Source organism: Diplotaxodon limnothrissa, linkage group LG15 (assembly GCF_057381915.1).
Source record: "Diplotaxodon limnothrissa isolate DT_005_m linkage group LG15, D_limnothrissa_male_GT1.1, whole genome shotgun sequence".
NCBI lineage: Eukaryota > Metazoa > Chordata > Actinopteri > Cichliformes > Cichlidae > Diplotaxodon > Diplotaxodon limnothrissa.
In genome coordinates, this window is record NC_140610.1 from 22234821 (window position 1) to 22258968 (window position 24148).

Consider the following 24148-nt stretch of genomic DNA (forward strand, 5'->3'; position numbering starts at 1 on the left):
GGATCCCCTCTGAAGTATCAGACTTCATAAAAATAGAATAATTTGAACCCAGATACCGAACCCTGCTGTGATCCCCTGCCACTCCCAGACTTTCAGGAACGCAGTTTAGACAGTAACCCAAGCCAGAACAAACTGAGGAGCTAAAAATACCAACAGAGGGACAGGCTGGCTGCTGTGGGCCTGAGGTGTGTGGGAGGGTCTTTACATGGGCTTCAGGCAAGCTGGCTGTGGCATAAAGTGTTGGACAACTGGGGTTAGAAATGGCGCAACAGCTAAGTGGAAAATACTAAAAGCAACTAACTTTACAGCCATTTGAGAGTAGAAGGGCGGAACTTCCTGACGTCTTTGACATCTTCCTCACCACTGGAGGTGATGAGCTTTGCTCTCAGCTTTAAGCACCCGACAGCAGGCAGCTCTGGGCCCGGTGCTGGAAGCGGAGCAACCATGGAGAATCTGGAAAAGCAGCTGATCTGCCCCGTCTGCCTGGAGATGTTCTCCAAACCTGTGGTCATCCTGCCCTGTCAGCACAACCTCTGCCGCAAGTGTGCCAATGACATCTTCCAGGTGAGACTAAAAGAAAACAGGAGACGACCTTCTGGGTTAGTTTTAAAGGTTTTAGATGGCGTTCCCCTTTATCTACACTCATCCTCAGAGTCTGCAGTGAGCTTAGATTCACGCTACAATGTGATGGAGTGAAAACCCAAACAGACACTATTTATTTTGTTCTAGTCCACTTCCATGTTAGCAGATAGTATCTGTATATTAAATACGCTTTTGAAATTTAGAAATCAGATTTAGTCATTAATCAACAGCAACCTAAACTCAGGCTTTTTCTAATGTAAAAATATTTCTTTCTTCTAGCTGTTTCTTTACATCAGGTACGAGAATCTATGAACACATAACCCCAATTTTAGCCAAACTACATTGGCTCCCTGTTAAATATCGTATAGATTTTAAAATTCTTTTTTTTATTCACTTTTAAAATTCTGAATAATTTAACGCCCAGCTATCTCTCTGAACTACTCCACTTATACAATCCCATCAGAGCACTTAGATCGTCCAATCACAGGCTCCTAGCACAACCTAGGTCTCGACTGAAGTCGAGAGGTGACCGGGCCTTTGCAGCCGTGGCACCCAGACTCTGGAATAACCTCCCTGTTCATATTCGTACTGCTGTGTCTCTCCAGTCTTTTAAATCACGTCTTAAAACTTATCTTTTTACTTTAGCCTTTGATTCTAACTAGTTGGCTGTTCTAGCTTATTGTGTTGTTACCTATTGTTTGTTGTCCTGTATTATTGTTTGTTTTAATTGTCTCATGTTTTTACTGACTGTGAAGCACTATGGTCAACACTGTTGTTTTAATATGTGCTATATAGATAAATTTTGATTTGATTTGATCATATTTTAATGTAATTTAGGGGCACAAACATTGCAGTTAAATGGCCAGATGTCACAACACACCTAACATCTGGCTCATGGAAAGTGGATCTGTGGCTGAGCTGAGGCCTTGACTGACAGTGCTGACTCAGGGTGAGTCAGCACTGTCAAGGCCAAATGTGGCCTGTGGAAAACTGCAGATGTGGGTCACATTTATTGCCATCTGGCTATAAATGTTTAATATAAGTTTAATATAAGCCAAAGCAGAGTCTTCCTCTCTCTACACTGATACTGGGTTCATATGTGCAACCAAACAGAAATGCACCAGAAAGCAGTCTGAAGCAGTTTGTTTCTTTTCCCCTCTTAAATCCAGTCAGCTAATCCTCTGTGGCATTCCCGCGGTTCCTCCAGTGCGACGGCCAGTGGCGGTCGCTTTCGCTGTCCATCGTGCCGCCATGAGGTGGTGCTGGACCGCCATGGAGTCTATGGCCTCCAGAGGAACCTGCTGGTGGAGAACATTATCGACATCTATAGACAGCAGGAGTCCTCCAGGTGAATGACCCACCGAGGGAGGGTTGAAAGAAGGGGTAGTAACCCAGGCAAATGTTTCTTTTAGTGAACTTTTTAAGTCATCACATGTACATATTTGAGGGTCTTCAGGGGCACACTAGCATTGTAGTGATGCCTCAATACAGCCACAGGATTGCTCTGGTGAAGCTGTGCCTCTTAATAAAGTCTAAGCAGAATTGTTCTTTTGTTTTGCAAATACCAGATACAATGGTGTGGTGGAGATAAAATACTCAGTTTGAGACAGTTTTTTCTACTCTTGCTTCTGTATGACGTCAATGAGAGGGTACTAATAATGCGCTCATCTCAGGCCCAGACTCAGTGGCTGGAATTACAGAAGCCCCACCCACCTACTAGTCAACCTTCTATTTGCAAAAGCTGGCCAATCAGGAGAGGGTTGTTTTGAAGGGAGAGAATCTGAAACAGCTTGTTCAGTCTTTGAATGCACTTTCCCAATAATATTTGTTAGTTGTATTAAACCAAAATCAAGTAATTGTACCATTGGACACCCAAGACAACCTGTTTTTATTTCTTGTTGTTACTATGGGACTCACCTTCCTCAGAAACATTTATCTCATCAAACCAATCCTGATTCACTACTAACTGCCACATCCAATCCGGGTAACTCACAAAAGTTAATCAGGGCAAGTTCATCCAACTAATTTATTTTATATTACATTATAATTATGTAATGAGATTAATACAAATCTAAGTAATCAGAAGAATCATTAAATTAAACATTATGCTGATTGTAAATCTTGAAATTCTTCGTTCATCATTTAAAAACACTAACATGTGTATTGAGTGTGCACTTAGCTGTAGTAATGAGTGACTGCCTGCAGAGTGCAGCATCGTATTTTATTACAGCAGGTTTCTGGGTTTGCATGTTTGTCAGCAGAGCAGAAGTGATGTATGCATATACTGTATGTTGTGTTCTTGTTCATTGTGGCTGATATAAAGTATATTTAGCAGTAACGACAAAGCCGTGCGTGCTTACATAATCAACATAATCATAATCAAATAAACAACAACATTGTAGCGTTCATTTTTGGGTTATTTGTCTCCTTTATTTCCAGAGACATATTTAAAGACAAAATCAAGCACAAGTCACTCAGTTTTGAAGTACAGACTAAAATATGTTAGTCAACACGTGTCTTGAGACACGTGTTGGTTTTATATTTTATTGTATTTTCTTTATTGCTATATTAATACATTTTGATGCACAGGTTGATGATCACAGGAGAATGATGTGTTGTGTGCACAAGGAAAGATGTTGGAGATATGAAGAGTAACGAGAAACGCCTGATGCTTTCGCTGTAGTTACAGATTATTACAGATTGTTGCAGGTAACACATTTGATTTTTAATAATAGGTAAACAGAAAGATGTTTAATATTTAGATTTTGGCTGAAGAAACACAAATTCTGAACATGGTCTAAAAGTAGAGTCGTTTTTAATAAGTGTATCAACCAGAATCAGTTATCAAATATTTCCCCAGCTTGACTCATGTGGAACCTGACACAGTAACTGTTCCACCTGAGTATAACCAATACCCGAGCACTGTAGAAATGACAGTTGTTTCCACATGCATCCACTTCGTATAAAAAGTAAAGCGTTTCAAGCAGAAGGCTCTTTAGTACATCTGCTCTCCACACTTACCACAACAGATCGTCCTCAGTGTAAATATGCCTCTCAGAATAGAAGCTGAGTGAGTCAGTGATAAAAAAGAAGAGCGACAGTAGGACAGGAGTCCCCTCTTTATCCGTGTGGGTTAAAATAGATGTGATTGTTCACACGGATGTAAACAAATCTTTTGTAACTTGTGGTTTTCTCATCATTTTTTCACATGCGAAAAATATTATCATAACTTAATCATCGTTTCTGTCAGAGATGCCTGCGTCAGAGTACAAAGGACAGTTTGTTTCATTAAATTTAGCTGTTGTTTCTCGGAAGCTACGTGGCACCAGAGTTATCCATGTCCGAGTCAGCTTCTTTTTTTTAAGTGAAATGTCTGGCAGTGATCAATCTGGGAGGAGAATGATGTCAAATCACATGCGCAAAAATAAAGGAGACAGCAATGATAATGACCTTTAAATGCATACACTATTCTTGTATATATTAAAGCTATAATAAAGGAAACCAGCTGAGCTGTAAGTGAGCAGTGACATTCCTGATTTGCAGGTGGCAAAGGGACAGCTGCCACCTCTGGCAAAATCTTTATGCAGTTCTTCCATCATCCACTGACGTCAAAGTACGTCAGTGATAACAGAAGTAAACTAAGCTGCTTCAACAATACAGACAATGATGCCAAGTCTTGTGCATGCTATGCATGGGAATGAGATTAAAAATGAGCCAAGTTTCCTTTTAGTCACATTTTAAGGGTATTAAAATGATGGCTAACAGCTTATAAAAAAGAGCTACTTTTGGATTATTTTGTAAGTGAAACACTGGTTTTCATCTGAACTTTCTATGTGATTTACTGTGCAACTGCCTTTGTAGCTGTAGGCTGCTGCAGGCTATCTGCAGGGGTGGGATGTTAAATTTAATTTCTTACAACCTTATTTAGATTTACTGTAATGGAGTTTAAGACATTTTAATTACAGGCTGCTTTAAGTTAAAGATTGACTTAAAATATACTTTTTTCACTGCTAATATGTTAAGGTAAATATTAAAACTTACTACAAATGGGTGTGATATTGACAGAAACCTGTTATATAAACCTACCAGGCTTTTATGTCCACATCCAAATTTCCCTGGAGCAATCTTTACATTAAACGTGATATTTTTTTTGTATCTTGCAGACTTGTTAGCATGAAGCCAGAGCAGCAGCAGCTCATGTGTGAAGAACATGAAGACGAGAAGATCAACATCTACTGTTTGTCCTGCCAGACGCCGACCTGCTCCATGTGCAAAGTGTTCGGACAGCACAGAGACTGTGACGTGGCTCCGCTCGGCACCGTCTACATGAGACAGAAGGTGAAGGACGGTTACAGCATACAGTTTCTACTTCGCGCCACTTCACGCCTGACTAAACCAAGTTGTTTTCGCTCTCCTACCTCTCCTTTTAACCAGTCTTTATTCTAACTAGCCGACCCTTGCAATCAGAAGGTTTAAACAACAGGTGGATGATGCTCGTATATTATAAATATCATGAAAAATTACATTATAGCGCAAAGAGTAGGAAAAATACTGTTCAAACAGTTTGAATAGATCCACTTTAAACTCGCTCATAGCACATCTAAATATGAAGTTAAACATGTGAAGATCACAGATAATCCAGTCAGCTTTCAAAATAAAACACTGCTTGCTGATATAAATGCCCCATCTTTGTTTTCCCAGGGTTCATTTGTGATTCTCACCCCTTATTTCCATCTCATACTTTAAATGAGCTCAGTCAATTCACATTTCCACCCTCACATCAACTTCTTTTACCTTCATTTAAGTTTATTTTCAGCTTATTTGCAGAGAGCCCTGCTCCGAGAGCTTGAGCTTGTTTAAAGGTCAAATCACCACAGAGTTGGTAAAATAGTTTCTACCATGAAAAATACAGGTAGGTGTGTTCTTACGATGACCTTTATCTTCCAGCATTTTTTATCTTATTTCTATTTTTACATTTTTCCTCTTCCTCCTCGGCAAAATGCACACCAGCTCCCACTGTGGAAACCAATTCATGACTAAAAAGAGAAACACAGCAACTGTTAGGATGTGAAAATTTAAGACATTTTTTAACCTCAATTTTGATTATTCTGATCAAACTTAAGACCTTACATTATACATGACTTTGTGTTTATGATGCAGCTAAAACGAGACCAAGAGCTGACTGATCGAATACCCAGAGCACACGAACAGGATACATATAACCACTAAAATCAAGGCTTCAGTACATGTACATGATCATCTGTCCATCTAAACATCAGTGGCATTGCTCTGTGCACAGATTAAAAGTGCAACTTCTGTTTTTCAACACACAAAGTCACACAAAGACAAAGTGCAGCAGTTTTGTCATGCAGATGGCAGCAGCAGCGTCCGGCATGTTATCGAGCAGTTGGCTTTGTTGACATTTCAGTGCCGGCCTCTCCATCTCTCACTCTGCATCTGATTCACTCATCTGAAATTTAGATGAGGCTCCTGAAAGTTGTTGATTCCCCATCTTTGTGCAATCTGAAAAACAAAAAAGTTTGGTGATCTCATTTGGCCGGCACAGAAGCGAGAGTGTTTGTTACACGAGCAGCTCATCAAATCGCACTCTAACTGTAAAGTGGCTATAAAAATATGCATGATGTCATAAGATATTCTAAACAGATGCATGTTGATGACTCATGTTGTTGTTGTGCTTGCTGGTGGCGGCGGTTACTAATGAGAAAGTACTCGTCCTGCGGAGCAATCCTGCGATTACTATGAGAGAGGTTTGAGTTAAAGTCAGCATCTGCGAGAATGATAAGACACTTAGCAGTCGACTGTCAGATTTTCTTGAAGGTGGAATTTATTTCTAGTTTGTGTCTGTCCGAAAGCAAAAGTTGAAACCGTCTTTGCAGTCCAAAGAGAAGTAGTTTAAATATAAAAAACAAACAAGGAAAATAGTGAAAAGCTCAAAGTAATCACAGACCTCTGATCAGAATTAAAGGATTGAAACCAACCATATCTGAACAAAAGTGCATTTTTCCAAAACACAAATCACACACAGACTGTTAAATATGAATAACATTTAAAAAAACAACAACAACATTGTATTTAAGAAAAATAGCGGTACTGAAGTGTTTTACTTTAACATATAATCATAGAGGCAGGAAAAAATGCTGAAATTTTTATTTTATAAAATATAACTGGGGCTCCGACAGCATTTTATCAGCTTATAATGTCACCATGAATACAACAGAGTGCCTCTCAGTTAAGAATACCAGAATAACAGTGACGCAGTAGCTCATCTGGCTCATGGCTCGTCATAATTCACAGGTTACTGTAAAGTGTGAAGTACAGAAAGAACATGATGTTTTCTCGTCACTCGCTGTATCGTGAGAATTAAAATTCACTGAGAATGGAAAAAATGTGACCTTGACATTAAGCAGAGTTTGGGTGAAGACCTTTGAGGTGATTGCCAATGTTTGTAAGTTTAGTAGCAATAAACGCCTCACCACTGTGTAAGATCATTGCAGCTTTGGTAGGATGTACTAAAATATAATGTCAAATATTTAGAAAATATGTAGGGAAACATTTAAAAATTCATTTTAAAGATCTGCTCTGGTAGATCGCTCCATATCTGAGGAGCCTCAAGAGCAAACATTAGATAAAGCTTAAAAATCCCTCCTGAAACGCATGTTGGGTCATTAAAATCTGGGTAATGGGCTCACTTTTTCTGCATTATGATGAATTTAACACTTGTTGATTCATTTTTAGTTGGTAGGTGTTAAAAGATGATTGCAATAGTCTAACTGAAAGGAAATAAAATAATTTATAATTGTTCTAGTGTCTTGAAATTTGAATATGTCTTGAATAGCTCTTCTTGGACTTGGGCTGGATGACATTTATTTGTTTATTCACTGGTAAGAAATAGCAGACATTTTCCTGACAGCTTATTTCGTTGTTGACGGATATGATGTTATCAAAGCTGACGATTTCAAACACATTAGGTTTGTTTTTGTAATTTTTTTTTCCATGTTAACTTTAAGTTTCCGTATTAACTGATGTCAGTGATGCTCTGAATGTTTGCAGACGGAGCTGAGTGACGGCATTGCGATCTTGGTGGCCAGTAATGACAACGTCCAGGCAGTCATCTCTCAGATGGAAGCAATCTGCCACACCATAGAGGTTAGACATGAACACATGAGGCGCAAAGGATGCAATTTCATGTCTAAATCCAGCCGCTTTAGCTGTACGAGTATATAAGGGTCGCTGAAGAAAACACAATGAAAGGGCTGAGTTAGTGTCAAATACTGAGAATAAAAACTTGAACGTTTTGGGATTAAACTCATAAATTTGTGAGAAGAAAAACTGTTAAATGTAAGAAAGAAATTATACATTTATGAGGAAAAACTAATTTATTAGAAATACGCAAAAAATACAAGTTACAAGACAATGAAAGTTATATGAATGAAATTAACATAAAACAACTTGAATCAGTTACTGAAGAGAGATCATCACCACATCACCCTCATTGTTAGTCTGTACTGCCTTAAAAAACATAATTTAATTTTGTTAAGGATAATTATTTCCTTAAAGAGACAAACAGTAATCAGTAGATGAAATCAGTCTATCCTGGATCAAACTTAGCTAATGCAAAATGTGGTGTGATAACATTAATTTCAGCAATAAACTGAAATTGATTTCTCAGTTACAAAAAAGTTGCTGTGACTGAGGCTAGGTGTAAGAGCACACAGACTAGCTGTGTTGTGGTTTCTGTGATTTAGTTTTTGCATCTTAAAGGAAAGACACACTGGTTTGGGTGATGTCGTGGTGGCTTCATCCATGTTTAATAATTAGTACTGGAAACAATGATGGTGAAGTTTAAGTGGGACTGATGAATAATATTAGATATCTGACATGTTAGTTAGAAAATGACTAACACTGTCACGCCATCATTCTTTAGGAAAACGGCCAGCGGCAGAGAGAACACCTGAGCGGCCACTTTGAACGTTTGGTGGCCATCTTGGAGGAGCGGAAGCAGGAGCTGGTGGGTCTCATCACCAAAGAACAGGATGAAAAGCTCAAACATGTTCAGTCGCTCATCCGTCAGCACAGCGATCACCTGGAGGTGGGCATCACGCTGGTGGAGTCGGGCATACAGTCCATGGAGGAGCCACACATGCCTCTGTTTATACAGGTGGGAAAAAACTGCAGTTTCACAAAAAGATTCCTTGTGTTTCCAGACTTGATCAAATATGACTCTACAGTGTTTCTCACAGTACACCTCCTAATTTTGCAAATGTGAGGTGTGTGTCTAAACATTCACATTTAAAGATATGTACATCTTTGAAACATAAGGTGAACATCCTAAAATCAAATTTCTGCATCTTTACAAAGAAATATTTCTGTTGTAAATCAAAGTAAGGCATCAGCACGGCTCCTCGTCTTTCCCATTGCTTCTGTATCTTTCCACAGGACGTGGTTATTGTTCCTCTTTTCAGTAGGAGGACTGTAAACCTAACCATGATTCAAACCTCTGGCTCAGATGAAATGAACAGCTCACACAATAAGCCTCATTATGCAATCCATTCTAAGGGCCTTGTAACGTCACACTTCCTGGTGCAAAATACAAACGAGAGTCCAGAAATTTCTGCCTCCAATTTTTACACTTCTAAGTCTTCCAGCAAGAGATTGATTCATTGATTCGTTATTGTATTTTCTTTTATTGAATATTATTAGGTGGGCCAAAGATTTCTGCTGGAAAAGGGACCAGCAGTGGACAGACCTCCGGGGTCCAGGCCCACTCTATAAGTCGCTGTACTTCTTCACTTCAATTATAACGTGCATTAAAACAGTTTGGTAATGGAAAACTTAAAACACCAATATTGGGTTTGCAAAAGTTGAGTGCTTCTGTAGCGATCGTGGTAACCAACATGAGGGAGGAGGACACTGAGTGGACGGGCTTGTGCTGGTCAGATTTGTGTGCAAAGTGTCTCTTTGAAATTAAATAAAAGGTCATTTATCGGCTTGTCAGACTAGTTTTAAAGCTTTATGCTCCTTGAAAATTTGCAAAACAATTAGAAATGTGTTGTTCTAGTGTGTGGTGAGTTCACTTGCCTCCATTGCCTTTGGTTTTGGATACATTTCTCTATGATTATACTAGCGCGCTATACATATATGCTTGTAAATATGTATTGCATTTATTTAATTACTTTTTTGAGAATAGCAAAGTGGATTGAGTCGAATGCCTCTCCATGAAGGTTGGCTGCTGGTCCAGTTTGCACGCTATGCTGGTATCTAGTTCATGATGAAAATTTTTACAATTTACTAAATTTTTACTATAAATTTATACACTCCAATTTTAATGTACTAAAATCATTACTGCAATTTTTTTTGTCCCATTTAGAGTCAAACCTGTACTACATTTAGCTTCTTTTTAAACCATTATTTTTTAGCTGTTCCATTACCAGCAACCCCACTATCATTACTCTTTGCTGTTTATCACTTTCAGATGTCTGTGTCTAACTACCTGAAGTGTTCGTTAATTACTTTGAGCTTTTCCATCCTAATCTATTTATATTGACGATTCATCCAATATTTATAGCTAAGTCAACATGTTATCTGCTACTTCAGAGATCTATTTCAAACATCTATTTTATTGATTAGCACCAGCAAACCCTTTATTACTTTTAGCCCATCATTAAAGCCTTTAAATTTAGCCAACAGGTAATTACTGGTCATTTGTTTTCCAACCACTCGGCTGCCCTTTTAATGCCTTTTCTTTAAATACGTTTCTCGGATTTGTTCACATAATTACAGTAAATACAAGAACACATAATTACCGGAAATGGGAAAAAAAACTCAAAAACTCACTGCATAATGTGCTAAAGTATGCCTGAAAGATGGTCAGCGTGTTATTTACCATCAAGAAAGACTGAATATAAACGTTTTATTTTTATATTTAAATTCTAATTCCTGTTTTTAGCTGACAGCTTAATTCATTTTTCCACATCAGCCTCCAGGCTTCCTTAAATAACTCGCTGCTCGATGACACCTGGCCCTCTTTTAATTATGTTAAAGCAACCGATGACACAACAGCACCACAGACGGATGTTTAAATCAACAGTTTATTTTGTTATTTATTTAACAGTCTCACCGCACTCTTCACGTGCTCCTCCGCTTTCCCTCTACTCATCGATATTTTCCCAGGCTCAGCTCTCATTAGACAGGATAATCCATGCTCACTGATGATCAAGAGCTTTATGTATACAGCCGCAGGGCGAGGAGGGAAAGTGGAGGAGCGAGCCCAGCGGGACGCCTCTCCATCGGGCGCTCTGCTTCAACAACACCCCCAAGGACACATGAGTCTCCTCCGGTCCTGAATAGCTTAAAGGCAAACATCACGTCTGACGCTCCCGTGATTAATTCACACTCGTGTAGAGATAATGAGAAGCAGGTCAGCCCCTCAAGTACACCGCATTGATCCACCAATCAATCACACGCTCATACATTTTGATGTATTCCATATTCAATGTATGGACTTTTAAAACACACTTAATTATGTAGAAAACACACAATAACTAGCCCGGCCTGAGCACGGGGATGCTCAGCAAGAATAAATTAAATTAACTGATTTGTTTTCCTGCTGTTTTAATCACTGTGTATCTGTAGGTGTTCTTAAAAATTACTACTTCAGCTGTAGCTCAAGTTAATAAGAACCGGGCTGACGGAGCAGCAGCACGGTGTGATGGTGATAATGAAAATAAACACCATGGAGTCACCGCAGGAGACGAGTTTAACTCATGTTGAGGAATCTCAAAATTACTCACGAAGCATCTTTGAACTTGTCATCCTTCGTGACGTGCCCTTGTGTAAGTGGACCAAATTTAACAACAACAGCTGAAGAACATCAACAATGACCTAGAGCTATACATGAGTCACACTTTAGATAAAAAAGTGTGACTTTTTTATTTATACTGGCATTGCATGCAAACACTCAGTTCGTCCTCGTTCTAAAACATGATCTGAGGATATTTCAATTGATGCACTTTTTGCAGACTGGGTCTTACCTGTTAAATAAGTATTACCTTCTGTATGGAAGGAGCCATTTTACCCACAGTGTTCAATGCAGTCTTCTTTTCATGGTCAGAATAAACAGGTACAACTGAAATTTGTCAACTTTTTCAATTTTGGGTTTTCAACAATAGAAATGAAATTTAAATACTGGTGATGGAACATTCTTTTCAATCAGTTTTTCTTATAACCAAAAAAAAAGAAGCAAAAACACAGGAACACACTTCCTATACACTGGGTGTGAGTGGAGCCCTCTAGTGGTCCACCACAAACTATTCTTTTAGTGGATTTTATGTTAGTAACTCAAGGATTAAACACATCTTTGCTTATGAAATAATCAGAAATATGTCTAGACGTCTAACAGGTACTGCTCTACATATAGTTAAAGGTATGTTACCCTTAACTATATGTAGAGCAGCCACTTCTCTCGGTTCAAGCCAACTTTCTTCAGATTGGCTGTCCCTCGTAAACTGACGGTTTGAACAGCGGGTGAGTGGGGTAACTGTGTGACCACATTACGAGTATCCTCTCTCAGTGACATCATACAGAGCCAGGAGTACAAATAAAACTGTCTGAAAGTGGGTTTTTAGAGTAGTCTGAAGCCAACGCTTACATACAGTTACCTCGTTATTTGAAACTTTAGTATGTTCAATATGATCATTCATTATTATAACAGTATACGTACACAATAAATAATATACACTTTAAGCTAGCTCCATATTTGGGTTTTGCAGATGTTAACATTGGATGTGCTTCCTGATGCACTGTGTCCCTGCCCGGCCAACCAAAAAGTCACACTTTAGCATTTTTTGGATCAACTTTAGCTTTGATGACAGCTCGCAGTCACCAAGGTATTGTTTCGATATATTAAGGCATGGTTACAGCGTTTTTCATTTTCCGTCCACAGTGGTGTTAATTTTTAACCAACATCTTGTACTGATGATGCGTAAAGTCTTCTCCAACATGTGCCAAAGATTCTTAATGGTCCATATGTGAGAATGATGCCTCATGCACCCCGAATCATCCTTTTAAAATCTGAGCCAAATGAATTCTGGAATCATCTTGAAATACAGCCATGCCATCAGGGAAGAGATAATCCAATCATGGAAATCCTGGTTCATTCAGTGTATTCATGTAGTCAGTTGACCTCATCTTTAAGAGGTGAGAACTCAGTGGGAGGTTCGTACCTCTTAAATATAGCGTAAGTAGCTCAGGCTGGAGATGCTACTCGTTACATCAGAAATAACCTGATGATGTGGTTTAAAAATCTGATAGTACGCCTCGTTGATGCCTCCTAAATAAGGTGTTTTGAGCAAGTCCTGGAGGAAGACCCTGGGGCAGACCCATAACACACTGGAGAGATTGTCTCAGCTTGCTTGGGAATACTATGGTTTCCCTCCCAGAAGAGCTGATGGACATAGCCAGAGAGAGGGAGGTCTGTCCCTTATCTAGATCCAGATAGACGACAGAAACATCCCATCCATGATGAATAATTCTGGCAGAACGGGTAAAAGCACAACAGGTTGGCATTTTTCAAGAACCCAGCCAAGGGGCAGTGGTCAAATGAGTATTTCAAACCAAACAGAAGCCCTAAAATTTCAACGATGGTGTTTTCAGCTGGACTAAAAGAACAGGCTACTTTGCCTGTTTGTGAATATTTTACCATTACAACACATCAGTTCCACTAATCTAGATTTATGCAGATTGTGTCAGAATTAATCCAGCTACAACTTTCTCAGTCAGCTGCCTGAATCAGTTTTTACCACCTGAAAAAAGTCAGTAATAAAGATCATATTCACGCCTTTCACTTTGGACAGAGCACACATGATTAAATACGATGTTGTAAAATGTAGATGGACTGACATAAATGTGTTTTCATAAGCTCCAAGTATTATTATCACTACAGATATTCAGGCTCTTCTATAGAGAAAAGGTTTTATGGCACACTTTGAGGACTGATGAAAACCTGAAATAAGTTCATAAAACCTGAGAGCCGACAGTTGGATGACCCACGTGTCCCTGACCCGATTTTAGGTTGTTACTAAATTCGGCATCTTTACTGCTGATGTCTGCGTCACTGCGTCTCCACGGAGGAAAATGTGTTTGTCTGCCGGTGCGTTTGTAGGAGAGAGAAAGTCTGAGCCTCAGGTGTCGCTGTTTTATGCCAGAACAGGTGTTAAAGAAGATAGAGCAAGTGGAAGCAGGTAGTAAACACCATCAGGCCATTCTGGCAGCTGTCAGTGTTAAAAAATCCATGTTTTCATTTAGCACGGTGACGTCTATGACAAATACTTGTGACAGATGTTGTTGGCAGAGATGACTGAAGCACAATGTAATTAACTTTCTCTTTCCTCTTTTCTACTTTTCTCCAATACCAGAGCGCTGAAGCCATACTGGAAAAGTAAGTGCTCGTGGATGAAGCTCTGATTGTGAATGTGACCTTTCCATCCTGCATGTCAAATATTTTACTTTTTACTCTGAGAAGTTGATCTAACCTTAATTTTTAACCCAGCCATCTTCAGTCTAGATGGAGTCCTGTAAAAAGTGTCTCACAAATACATTTCCATAGGTTTGGGAAAGCTTTCCAACCTTAAGGTGTTCAATCATTTCACTGATATGACCTCCAACATTAAATCGCTCAACAATCCACGCTGATATGGACCGAGTAATGTGTTAGGAATGAAAGGATGCCGCGTTGTTTGATAGGAGTAAAAATTCATCAATCTACAGAGGGCTGAATCCAAAGACATCTTGAAAATCAAAGTGAAAAAAGTCAGTGTTGCCGAAATTCCATTGCAGAAACTCAAGGTGGTAGTTTGTAAGCCCCCATATGCCTGTATACCTCCATAGCAGCGTCAAGGCATGCACCTATTGAGACCACGGATGGTGTCCTGGAGGATCTCCTCCTAGATCTGCACCAGGGCATCGTTGAGGTCCTGGACAGTCTGTGGTGCATCCTGGCACCACTGGATGGACTGATGCATGTCCCAGATGTGTTCTATTGGGTTTAGGTCAACATGGGGCACAGTGTCACTTCCATCATCCTCCAGGAACCAACTGTATGCTTCTGCCACTGCACTAGTGTAGGGTCTGACAACGGGTCCAAGGATTTCATCCCAATACCTAAGTGCCGTTGCTTAGCCTGTAGAGGTCTGTGCATCCCTCCATGGATATTCTTCCCCAAAACATCACTGAACCACCACCAGGCTGAACGATGTTATAGGCGGCATAAAGTTCTCCACACTGCTTCATGTCTGTCACACATGCTTGAGGTGAACATGCTCCTTTTTTTTAAAAAGGAAAACAAACTTTTGTAGCTGAAATGTTTGCGTACACGTGCTTCTCAAAGACATCTCCCCTGGAAAAAACGTTTGCTTTTGCAAAGCACAACAAGAACGACCAATAAAAAGAGCAAAAATGAGCAGAACACAGAGACAGCTCACTTCAAAAATCTATTTATAGTGATTGATACAAAATTAATTGATTTATATATACAATGTAGATTTTGTACTGTCTTAACCTTCCCCAACAGTCGTTCCCTCTCTGTCAGATGTTTGGCCCTTTCATACTAATTACTTGTGGAGCAGAAGACCCTGCTGGGGCCACGAGATCAAAACACCAAACAATGCTGCAGTCAGCGAGCAGCCACGCGGGGATACCTGGAGGTCAGCGTGCGTTTGCTTTGCTGATAGATCGAGTCACATTTGGCCTTTTACTTGAAATCTCCATCAGTCTCTGAGATGGAAGTCTGCCTGATTAAATACTTAGCGCTGGTTTTATTGATCCAACACTGGCTGCAGATTAGAAGCAACTAAAGAAAAATGAGTTTAACACGACTGAGCATGTCTTATTTTTAATATTGACCTGGATATAAAAGGTGAGAATATCTATAGTTTGCCAGCGCTGATAGACTCTGTTATTACAAGCAGCAAGTCTGAGGGATTGTTAAGTGTTCTGATTCTGATTTTCATGAAGAAGTATGTATTGCTCGAGTTTGATTTGAGTTTAAAATGCTTCAAAATGAAATTTTATTTTGTGCTAAATGCAGAAGCCTTTTATGTTCTTTACTGTTTTGTTGTCGTTTTACTCGTGTGGAATTTACACTTCAAGTAAGAATAATTCATTTAATTTATGACCATTATGATCAATTTCTTAAAAATGTGCAGCTACTTTTTATCTGCAATAAACTCATAAATTCACTTTCTTGCTTTCTGCAATTTTCCATGTTAAAACTCAGGCTTACAGTAAGGTGACATTTTAAATGTTTTATTGGGTTTGGCTTTTGAAAATAAATTAACACAAAGTACAATGCTTCACTTTTATTGCAGACGTAGCAGTTTAGTCTTATGCAATGCATCTCTTTATATGAGAGTTCAGGTTTTTGTATTTCTTTTTAAAGGGGAACAAACTTTTGCAGCTGAAATTTTCGGTACAGTACAGCTTTAATGAAGTTAAAAGCAGTACAGCTTTTAACCTGAAGTCTCTGCGTTTGTTTACAGAATGGCGGCGATGGCGAGAGCCTCGAAGTTGGAGCTTCCAGAGCTCGGTTATGAGAGCATGAGCCATTTCATCATCGATATCGATGACCTCGCCGACACACTGAGAAACATCAGCTTCTGCTGCGGTATGTAGTTAACGTGGTTATATACACATTTTAAATAGTTGGAAAACAAAACAAAATCCTCACACGGACTAAAATCATTGACCTGAGCACATTAAAAACCACACTGAAGTTTCAGCACAAATAAGTTGAGTCTGACGTCACTCTTACTGGTATATGAGGTGACTTCAACATGTTTGTGTGTGTTTCAGGTGTGGCGGCTGATGAAGAAGATTTTGAAGAAGTTGAGGAAGATTTGGACTTTGGCTCCAGATTTTAAGACCGAAGAGCAAAGAAGCTGATCAGTTTTGACTGACTTCAGTGGAGATTTTTAAACGTTGTCAGAGATACTGACCGAACAGCCTCTGCAATCGATAAACTGGAGTTTTGTTTGGCCAAGGCTGGAGAGTGTGTGCGACTTTGGTATCGAAAGTGTCAGATTCCTCACAGTAGTTATTCCACTTCTAGTTCTTGCCCATCAGTCGTAGAAGAACAAAGTTTGCAGAAATATAATCACATTTTCACAATTAGAGGACAGAATGTATTTATGAGTTTTAGCTCCAAGGACCAATTTTAATAGTTTATTTAATACTAAATTTGGGAAATGTGACAAATGTTCATTATACACCTTTCCACAATAAATAGGGAATGTGTTTGAAACAAACAAACAAAAAAAAGTTCCCTAGAGAAGCTATAACAATGTTTATATATTGTAATAATTGTATGATAAAGAAAGGGGGTGTTTGTACTTCTGCTGAGGAGGCTACGTGATTGGTTTGTCTGTTTGTTACCAGGAGTTACTCAAAAAAGTCAACAAACGGCATGAAAATGTTACCAGAGGTGAGCCTATGATGCAAAATGCCAAAAATTGGACATTTTGCACCATATTTACAGAAATATGCATAAAATAAAAAAGAAACAAAGAAGAAAACCCATATTCACACATGCCATGACGAGAATTTTAAACCATAGTTGTACTAATGCTCGTGTTTACTGGTGGCTGTGAAAACAGAGGAAGCTCATTTTTGATGCTTTTTGGTTTAACTTTTTTAATCAGGAAGTGAAACTCTTGAGATTAAGCATCTCCTTTTTGCAGCAGCGTCGTGGGACAAGCAGGATTAACCCAGCATGCTTTTCACTCACAGACTAATTTGCTTTGAAATTGGGATGAGGATCTCAATATTGTTCCCATCCCTGCTTTAGTCTCAGGTGCTGAAACACATTTGTTTTGCTGTCGGATTTTTGCAAATTACTTGCGCATTGGTGAAGTATGGATATCTCAAGAGACCGACATTATGCAGAGAATCCTGAATTAAAATCAGAGGGAGTGTTTTAAATCTGTATTTTGTGGCAAAGTCATTAAACTGTTTTCATGTTTCTTATCTTTGATTTGACTGGATTTGACTGCTGAACCCATACATGTAGTTTTTAAATCGTATTCAACAATAAAATGTAAACTATTTTAGAAAATGCTTCAATTTTCCAGACGTGTTAAGATCACTGCCGAGTGGTGGTCCTGCTTGTAGAAGGACATTAGTAATGTAACTGCATTTTTTCCTCATGTTGCTTCATTGTCAGTGAATATGTTTGGTGGCAAAGTTCACATATTAAACAAATGACATCATCTCAAAGCTCATCTCAACACCAACACTCAGGTTGTTCTGGTAATATTCCCAGGTCATGATGCTTTTTGATAACATTCAGAATCCACAATTCTGACCAAAAGTATTGACCTTTTACAGAAACTGACAAGAGGCACTGACTGTTGAAGATATTATTACTATTATAATATTCACTACCAGTCAAAAGTTTGGACACGCCTTCTCTTTTGATGGTTTTTCTTTGTTTTTACTACTTTCTAGATTGTAGATATATCAATTACATGAAGCAAGATATTTGGAATTATGAAGAATTACGAATTAATTAAGAAAAAATTGATTACCTCCCCCAACTCTTACATTTTAGATTTCTCAAAGTAGTCACTCTTGGCTTTGACAGCGCTGCAAACCCTTGGCCTTGCTCTACAGGTTCCCACCGTGAAGCATGGAGGAGGTGGTGTGCTACCACAGCATCCTGCAGTGACATGCCATTCCATCTGGTTTGTGTTTAGTGGACCCTCATTTATTTTTCAACAGGACAATGACCCCAAACACACCTCCAGGCTATGTAAGGGCTGTTTGACCAAGAAGGGGAGTGATGGAGTGCTGTGTCAGATGTCCTAGGCTCCACGGTCACCTGACCTAAACCCAGTCGAGATGGTTTGGGATGAGATGGACCACAGAGGCAAAAGGGCCAACACGTGCTCAGCAGCTCTGGGAACTCCTCCAAGACTGTTGGAAAACCATTTCAGGTGATTACCTCATGAAGCTTATTGAAAGAATGCCAAAAGTGTGCAAAGCAGTAATTACAGAATCAAAAATATAAAACATATTTTGAGTTATTTCCCACATTTTTGTTTACTACACAATTCCATATGTGCTCATTTATAGTTTTGGTGTCTTCTGTGAGAATGTACAATGTAAATAGTCATTAAAATAAAGAAAAACCATTAAATGAGGTGTGTCCAGAATTGTGACTGGTAGTGTATAATTGTTATAGGTTATTGTCTAATATAGAAACCTCTGCTAAAAATCATTATGTGTCTTTGTTTTAAATCAAGTCCACTCTTCATCTCACAACGATCTTCGTCATAGCAGAAAGGAAACCTGATTGGTTCCTTTTTTTGTGAGTCTGCTATCCAACCAGAATCCTAAACATATTTCTAACAGTTAATAGTTTCAGTTTTATAACATCAAAACGTTTGAATATGAACTGTAGGCTGAATAATTTACGTGACGCGGTGACCTTAATTTTATCAGAGTTTAAAAGAAGCTTATTGTTGGTTTCAGCGGCAGACTGTAAATTTGCAATGGCCAGATTAAGGAGACAACTATGAAAAACGGAGCAAGACTAGAAGAATTAAATGTGGCAGACACTTAATGCCCAATGTGACAAATTAGATTAACTAGTTTTTGCATTAAAACTATAACTACTGAACAGAAAAACATTGTTTCATACCTGCCGTAGATGAAGGAAACAGTAAAGTTGCAGTTAGCACAAACAGAGTCAGTGAGAAAGAATTCCTGTATGAAATCTTGGTGGTTTGAGGTTAAAAGTGCAGAAACTCTGAAAATTTCTACAAATGCAAAAGGAAAGAAAAGAAAAACATGTCTGATCGCTTCTGACTGAATTAGTGCAAATGTGTCAGAGGCTGTTTGTGGAGGTTCTTGTTGCTGTACAGAGAGGATGTGTGAAAACATCTCTAACAAGACCACTTACGTAAAGCAGCGTGAAGGATTCCCCTCATCAGTGTGTTTATGCTGATTCAGTCAAAAGGCTGCAATCAACAACAGCGTCCTCCTCCATCCGTGCTGCGTATGCGTGGAGTACAGGAACATGAGGCCGAGCAGTTGGAGAGTCACTGGTGATTGTTCAGACGTGGGATGGTGACACTGATCTCATGATATTTGTCTCTTGTTCTGTACTTGAGGTCCCTGCAGTCCTGAGGGAGGGAAAAAACCCACAGAGATGCAAATAGATGTTTTCCATAATCCTCGGACATAAAAGACCACATGAAATCACACATTTATGTACCTCTGTGTTTCCTCCTGCAGCAGCAGATGCAGGGAGGACTGACTTGGCCACATATCTTGCCTCCCACATCATTTTGTTTAGCAGAAGAAGCCAATGCATTGTGTGTAAATATATCTGTGTGTGTGTAACTCACAGGAAATGCATCCAGTGGATTTAGCACTGTGTTCTGTGCTGTGGGTGGGAAAGGGAAAAAAGTCTTTTCCATGTGTTTTCTTCAGGATTAAATCTTTCCAAAAGCTGCAGTACAGCTTTTAACATGTTAGGTAAATTTTAAGAGAAAATAACGTAGAGATTAAAGTCAGTGGGATCAAATGTGTGTCTGTATGTCCTAAACCTGGAAATACAGCAATAGATGATTTTGTTAATATCTGGAACGAACTGTTTTTAAATATGTAAATGGCAGGATATAAGCAGGGATGCTTTATCTGCTGCTTTTAGTTAAAGAATGAATGATCATTTATATCGTCACTGGTAAATATGAAACAAAACCAACAAAGAATTGATTTTCCTAAAGACAAATACTCTTTGTGCATCCCAATTCTGAGAGATCTAATTCTTCTGTGGCATTCCAAAAGCTATTAAAAAGGCATCAATGAGCAATGCTGCCGGAAATACCCACTAGAACACCAAATGTGTATTAATCCGTGGCTAAAACTGGTCCAACAATCGCACAAATTTAACATAAAAAGCCTCAGAGCCAGGATGATTAAAGACATTCGCTCCATGGGTGGGAATGTTGGTTGATTCACCACTTTGGTTTAGATCAAAATATCTCAACATTTATCAAATGGATTGCTGTTGGACCATGCAAAGATGTTTATAGTTCCAAGTAGAGTTATTGTTTTATTATCACTTTTTTTTTTTTTTTTTTTTTTAGCATTTTTGAAGTTACAGAGAAGGATTTGAGGGTGGTGCAGGATATGTCTGAGGACAGTGGTGAGGTGTGCTGTAGGAATGACAGATGACAGGCTTCAAGGTGAAGGTGAGGATTACATTACGGATTGACTCAGAGCCCCTTCCTGTTTACGATGGTGATGGACAGTTTGATAGTTGAGGGCAGGCTGGAGTGGACGATGATGTTTGCAGATGATTTTATGATCTGTAGAGTAAAAAGCAGGTTGAAGAAAGCCTGGAGAGGTGGAGGTGTGCTCTGAAGAGTGGAGGAATGAATATCAGTAGAAATGAGACAGAATAAATCTGTCGCAGATGCAAACACATGGAGTCACACATCCAAAGAAAAAGATGAAGTGCAGGATGGAGTGGGTGGAGATTCGATTTTATTTATACAGCACCAAATCACAACAACAATGGCCTCAAGGCACTTTATATTGTATTTAAACTAATTAAACTAGAGTAAATGGTGACCCTACAATAATACATACAGAGAATAACACAACAATCATATGACCCCTATGAGCAAGCACTTTGGTGACAGTGGGAAGGAAAAACTCCCTTTTAACAGGAAGAATCCGGCAGAACCAGGCTCAGGGAGGGGCGGCCATCTGCCGAGAATATTTGGGATGATGAGTGTCAGCGGTGATTTATGACAGAAGGATACCAGCAAGAGCGTAAGAGAAGGTTTTCAAGATGGTAGTGAGACCTGCTGAAGTAATTTTTTTGGAGACAGTGTCACTGACAGGCGACTGAGCTGCAGGGGGCAAAGCTGAAAAGGATAAGAGTTTCACTGGGAGTGACCGGGATGGACAGGATTAAAACTGAGTGAACAGCTCAGGTTTAGCAGTTTGAAGTCAAAGTTTGAGGGGCAAGGTTAAGTAGATATATTACAGAGGAGGGTAGTGTGAATATACTTTATTTGACAAAGGATGTCAAATATGGAGCTGCCAAGCAAGAGGAAAAGAGGAAGAGCACAGTGAAGACTAAAGGATGTAATGAAGGAGGACAGGCTGGTGTGACAGAGGGGGGTGGTAAGGAAAGGCTGAGATGGAGGCAGATGATCCACTGTGGCGATCTCTAAAGGAAACAGCCAAAAGAAGAAGTAGAAGTTAATTAGCCCTGTGATAGACTGTCAACCTGTTCAAGGTGTACCCAGCCTCTCACCCTTTGACAGCTGGGATGCCTGTGGGAGTGCCGGGCAGACTCAAACCTTTCTAAACAAAAAAAGAAAAGAAAACCAAAGACACAAATGTGTCTCTCGACTATGCATACTATGTCTATTGGACATATTTTACATTTTATATTGTATATAGTATTGTTGTGATTTGCTTGTCTTTCTTTTAGCACCAATGTGGGACAGGACCAGAATGTCAGTGTGCCATTGTACAAAGTATAATTGTGCAATGACAACAAACGTCAAAGTGATGACAGTCAAATGATTAAACAAAGGTATAATCAAGTTACAAAAACACACAAACACAATTAAAAATAATAACAATTAGCCACACACTGACTTAAACACAACTTGGGATTATAATAGCATGGCTGATTATCATGGGAACACTTTCATGTTTGGAGAAAGACTTGTAGATGTGGATTTGTTTTCATGTTGTGTGATGAATGCTAGAAATTTTGAACAAAGCCACAGTTTTTTGTTTTTTTTGTTGGTGCTTTTGTTGTAGAGTGAATTGACTGAACCATGAGATGCAAAAGGATGGTGGTGACTGGAAGGAGAACTTTCAAAGCTGGTGGCAAAAGTTATTCCATGATTTTACATTTTCTTACCTTGACTGCAGGTTTTGACGTCAGCATCCGTCAGCCCTCCTTCACTGGTTCAAGCCAGGTCACAGTGAGTCAGCTCTGAGAGATTAATGATCATGCTTCTCCTACACCAACCAATGCATTGATTTTTTTTGTAACAATATTTTCAATTTTTAAGGCTTTGGTCAAAAATACATTATTGATCTGTTTTCCTCTCATTGGCTGGTCTGTGATTGGCATTTCTGGGTCAAACCTGATGGTTTTTGTGGTCAGGACAATCAGACAGTCCAACTTAAGGTAGACACGGACCTTTTTCTATTTCTGTATCTAAATACCACAACACACACTGTAGATCATCACTTTGTTCGAATCACATTATTATTAATAATTGTCAATATAATTTACTGTACATTTTAACAGGTCTGTGTTATATGGATTCATTTAGAATAAATAGATATTTGCTGAACCAGGGGACAAAGCACTGTCACAAGAAGCTTCTACGTATAATAATATTAATAATATTAACCTCAAGGATGCTTTACAGAAGAGTAAAAATTAACAAACATATATTAATAAATAAAACATCTTAGGTTTGCAAAGTAGCATCTAAACAAAACACAAAACGTCTGGAATGTCCTTTAGACAGGCCCGAGCAAAGTAGAAATATGCACAACAGCACAAATACAGCTGTCAGGCTGTCAGGAGGGGTGATGGTTTGGGCTTGTTTTGCAGCCATAAGGCTTCGGTACCTTGCAGTCATTTAACTAAAGATGGACTCCAAAGATCCAAAGCGTTTTAGGGTGAAATGTGAGCATGGTTGAAAATATGTTACACAACCATCCCAATGATCCCAATCTAATAGAACGGCTGAAAAAAAGAAAGAAAAAAATTGTTACGACGGCCCAGTCAAAGCCCAGACCTCATCCCAGTAGAAATGCTGTGATGTGTAAGTGAATCCTCACAAACCTCAATGAACTGAAGTGTAAACGAGAAAATTCCTCCAGAACAATGTGAGAGACAAATAATACAATGATACTGAATCATCAAATTATTCATTAGTGAATTCAGATGATGTCATTCTTGGAGAGAGATGAGTTGCCAAATATGCATAAGGGGTGGTTTTAACGTACGTGGGTACACCACCAAAGTAATGTCTATATGTGAGAAACACTGGCCATGTAGAACAGTGCCATCTGCATAAACATGTACATTACAATTTTTCTTGGCTGAGGTAATGGCTTTTTGTGTGTGGAGTTCAAAAGAGGTCCAAGAATGGATCCTTGTTGAACACCTGTTTGTCTGATTCCAGATAATCAATCAGTAACCATTTAATGGATTGTTCATCTAGTTTTTCCAGTATTATCTATTATCTGATGTATGCAAATGTATTTTTTTTAGAAAGGTCTTTGAAAAATTAGCCACATTTTTAACTATTGTCCAAGGCTTCAGTGATGTTAAGTACTGTTATACAGCTGCTTTTTTATACACACATAATCTACATCCTGACTACTCTGATTTCAGTTTATATGACCCCAGACACATGAGAATTTAAAAACTTTATGCATGTATAATTAAAAAAGACAGGAATTTTTCACCAGGCCCAATCCAAAAATATCTACTATA

The 24148-nt window shown here is 38.9% G+C and overlaps 1 protein-coding gene across 2 annotated transcripts; it reads left to right on the plus strand.

The window, feature by feature from the left end:
• The first annotated feature begins 236 nt into the window (after positions 1–236).
• Positions 237–16776, plus strand: trim54 (tripartite motif containing 54). 2 transcript variants are annotated; one of them, XM_085372178.1, is made up of 8 exons: positions 237–564; positions 1752–1930; positions 4746–4920; positions 7654–7749; positions 8528–8761; positions 14016–14038; positions 16137–16261; positions 16450–16776. In XM_085372178.1, the coding sequence occupies exons 1-8, from the start codon at positions 373–375 to the stop codon at positions 16515–16517; spliced, it is 1092 nt and encodes a 363-aa protein (XP_085228304.1). In that variant the 5' UTR covers positions 237–372; the 3' UTR covers positions 16518–16776. The 2 variants fall into 2 exon arrangements, with proteins under 2 accessions (XP_085228304.1, XP_085228305.1); XM_085372179.1 differs by lacking the exons at positions 14016–14038; positions 16450–16776 and adding exons at positions 2303–2322; positions 13806–13841 and having other exon boundaries at positions 4766–4920; positions 8528–8777; positions 16157–16269.
• Positions 16777–24148: the final 7372 nt, after the last annotated feature.

Excerpts from the sequence above, each read along its gene's own strand:
- trim54 (XM_085372178.1), top strand. The coding sequence starts at position 373 with ATGAGCTTTGCTCTCAGCTTTAAGCACCCGACAGCAGGCAGCTCTGGG. Across the intron at positions 1,931-4,745 it reads AGACAGCAGGAGTCCTCCAG|ACTTGTTAGCATGAAGCCAG; the intron begins GTGAATGACCCA and ends TGTATCTTGCAG. Across the intron at positions 16,262-16,449 it reads AAACATCAGCTTCTGCTGCG|GTGTGGCGGCTGATGAAGAA; the intron begins GTATGTAGTTAA and ends TGTGTGTTTCAG.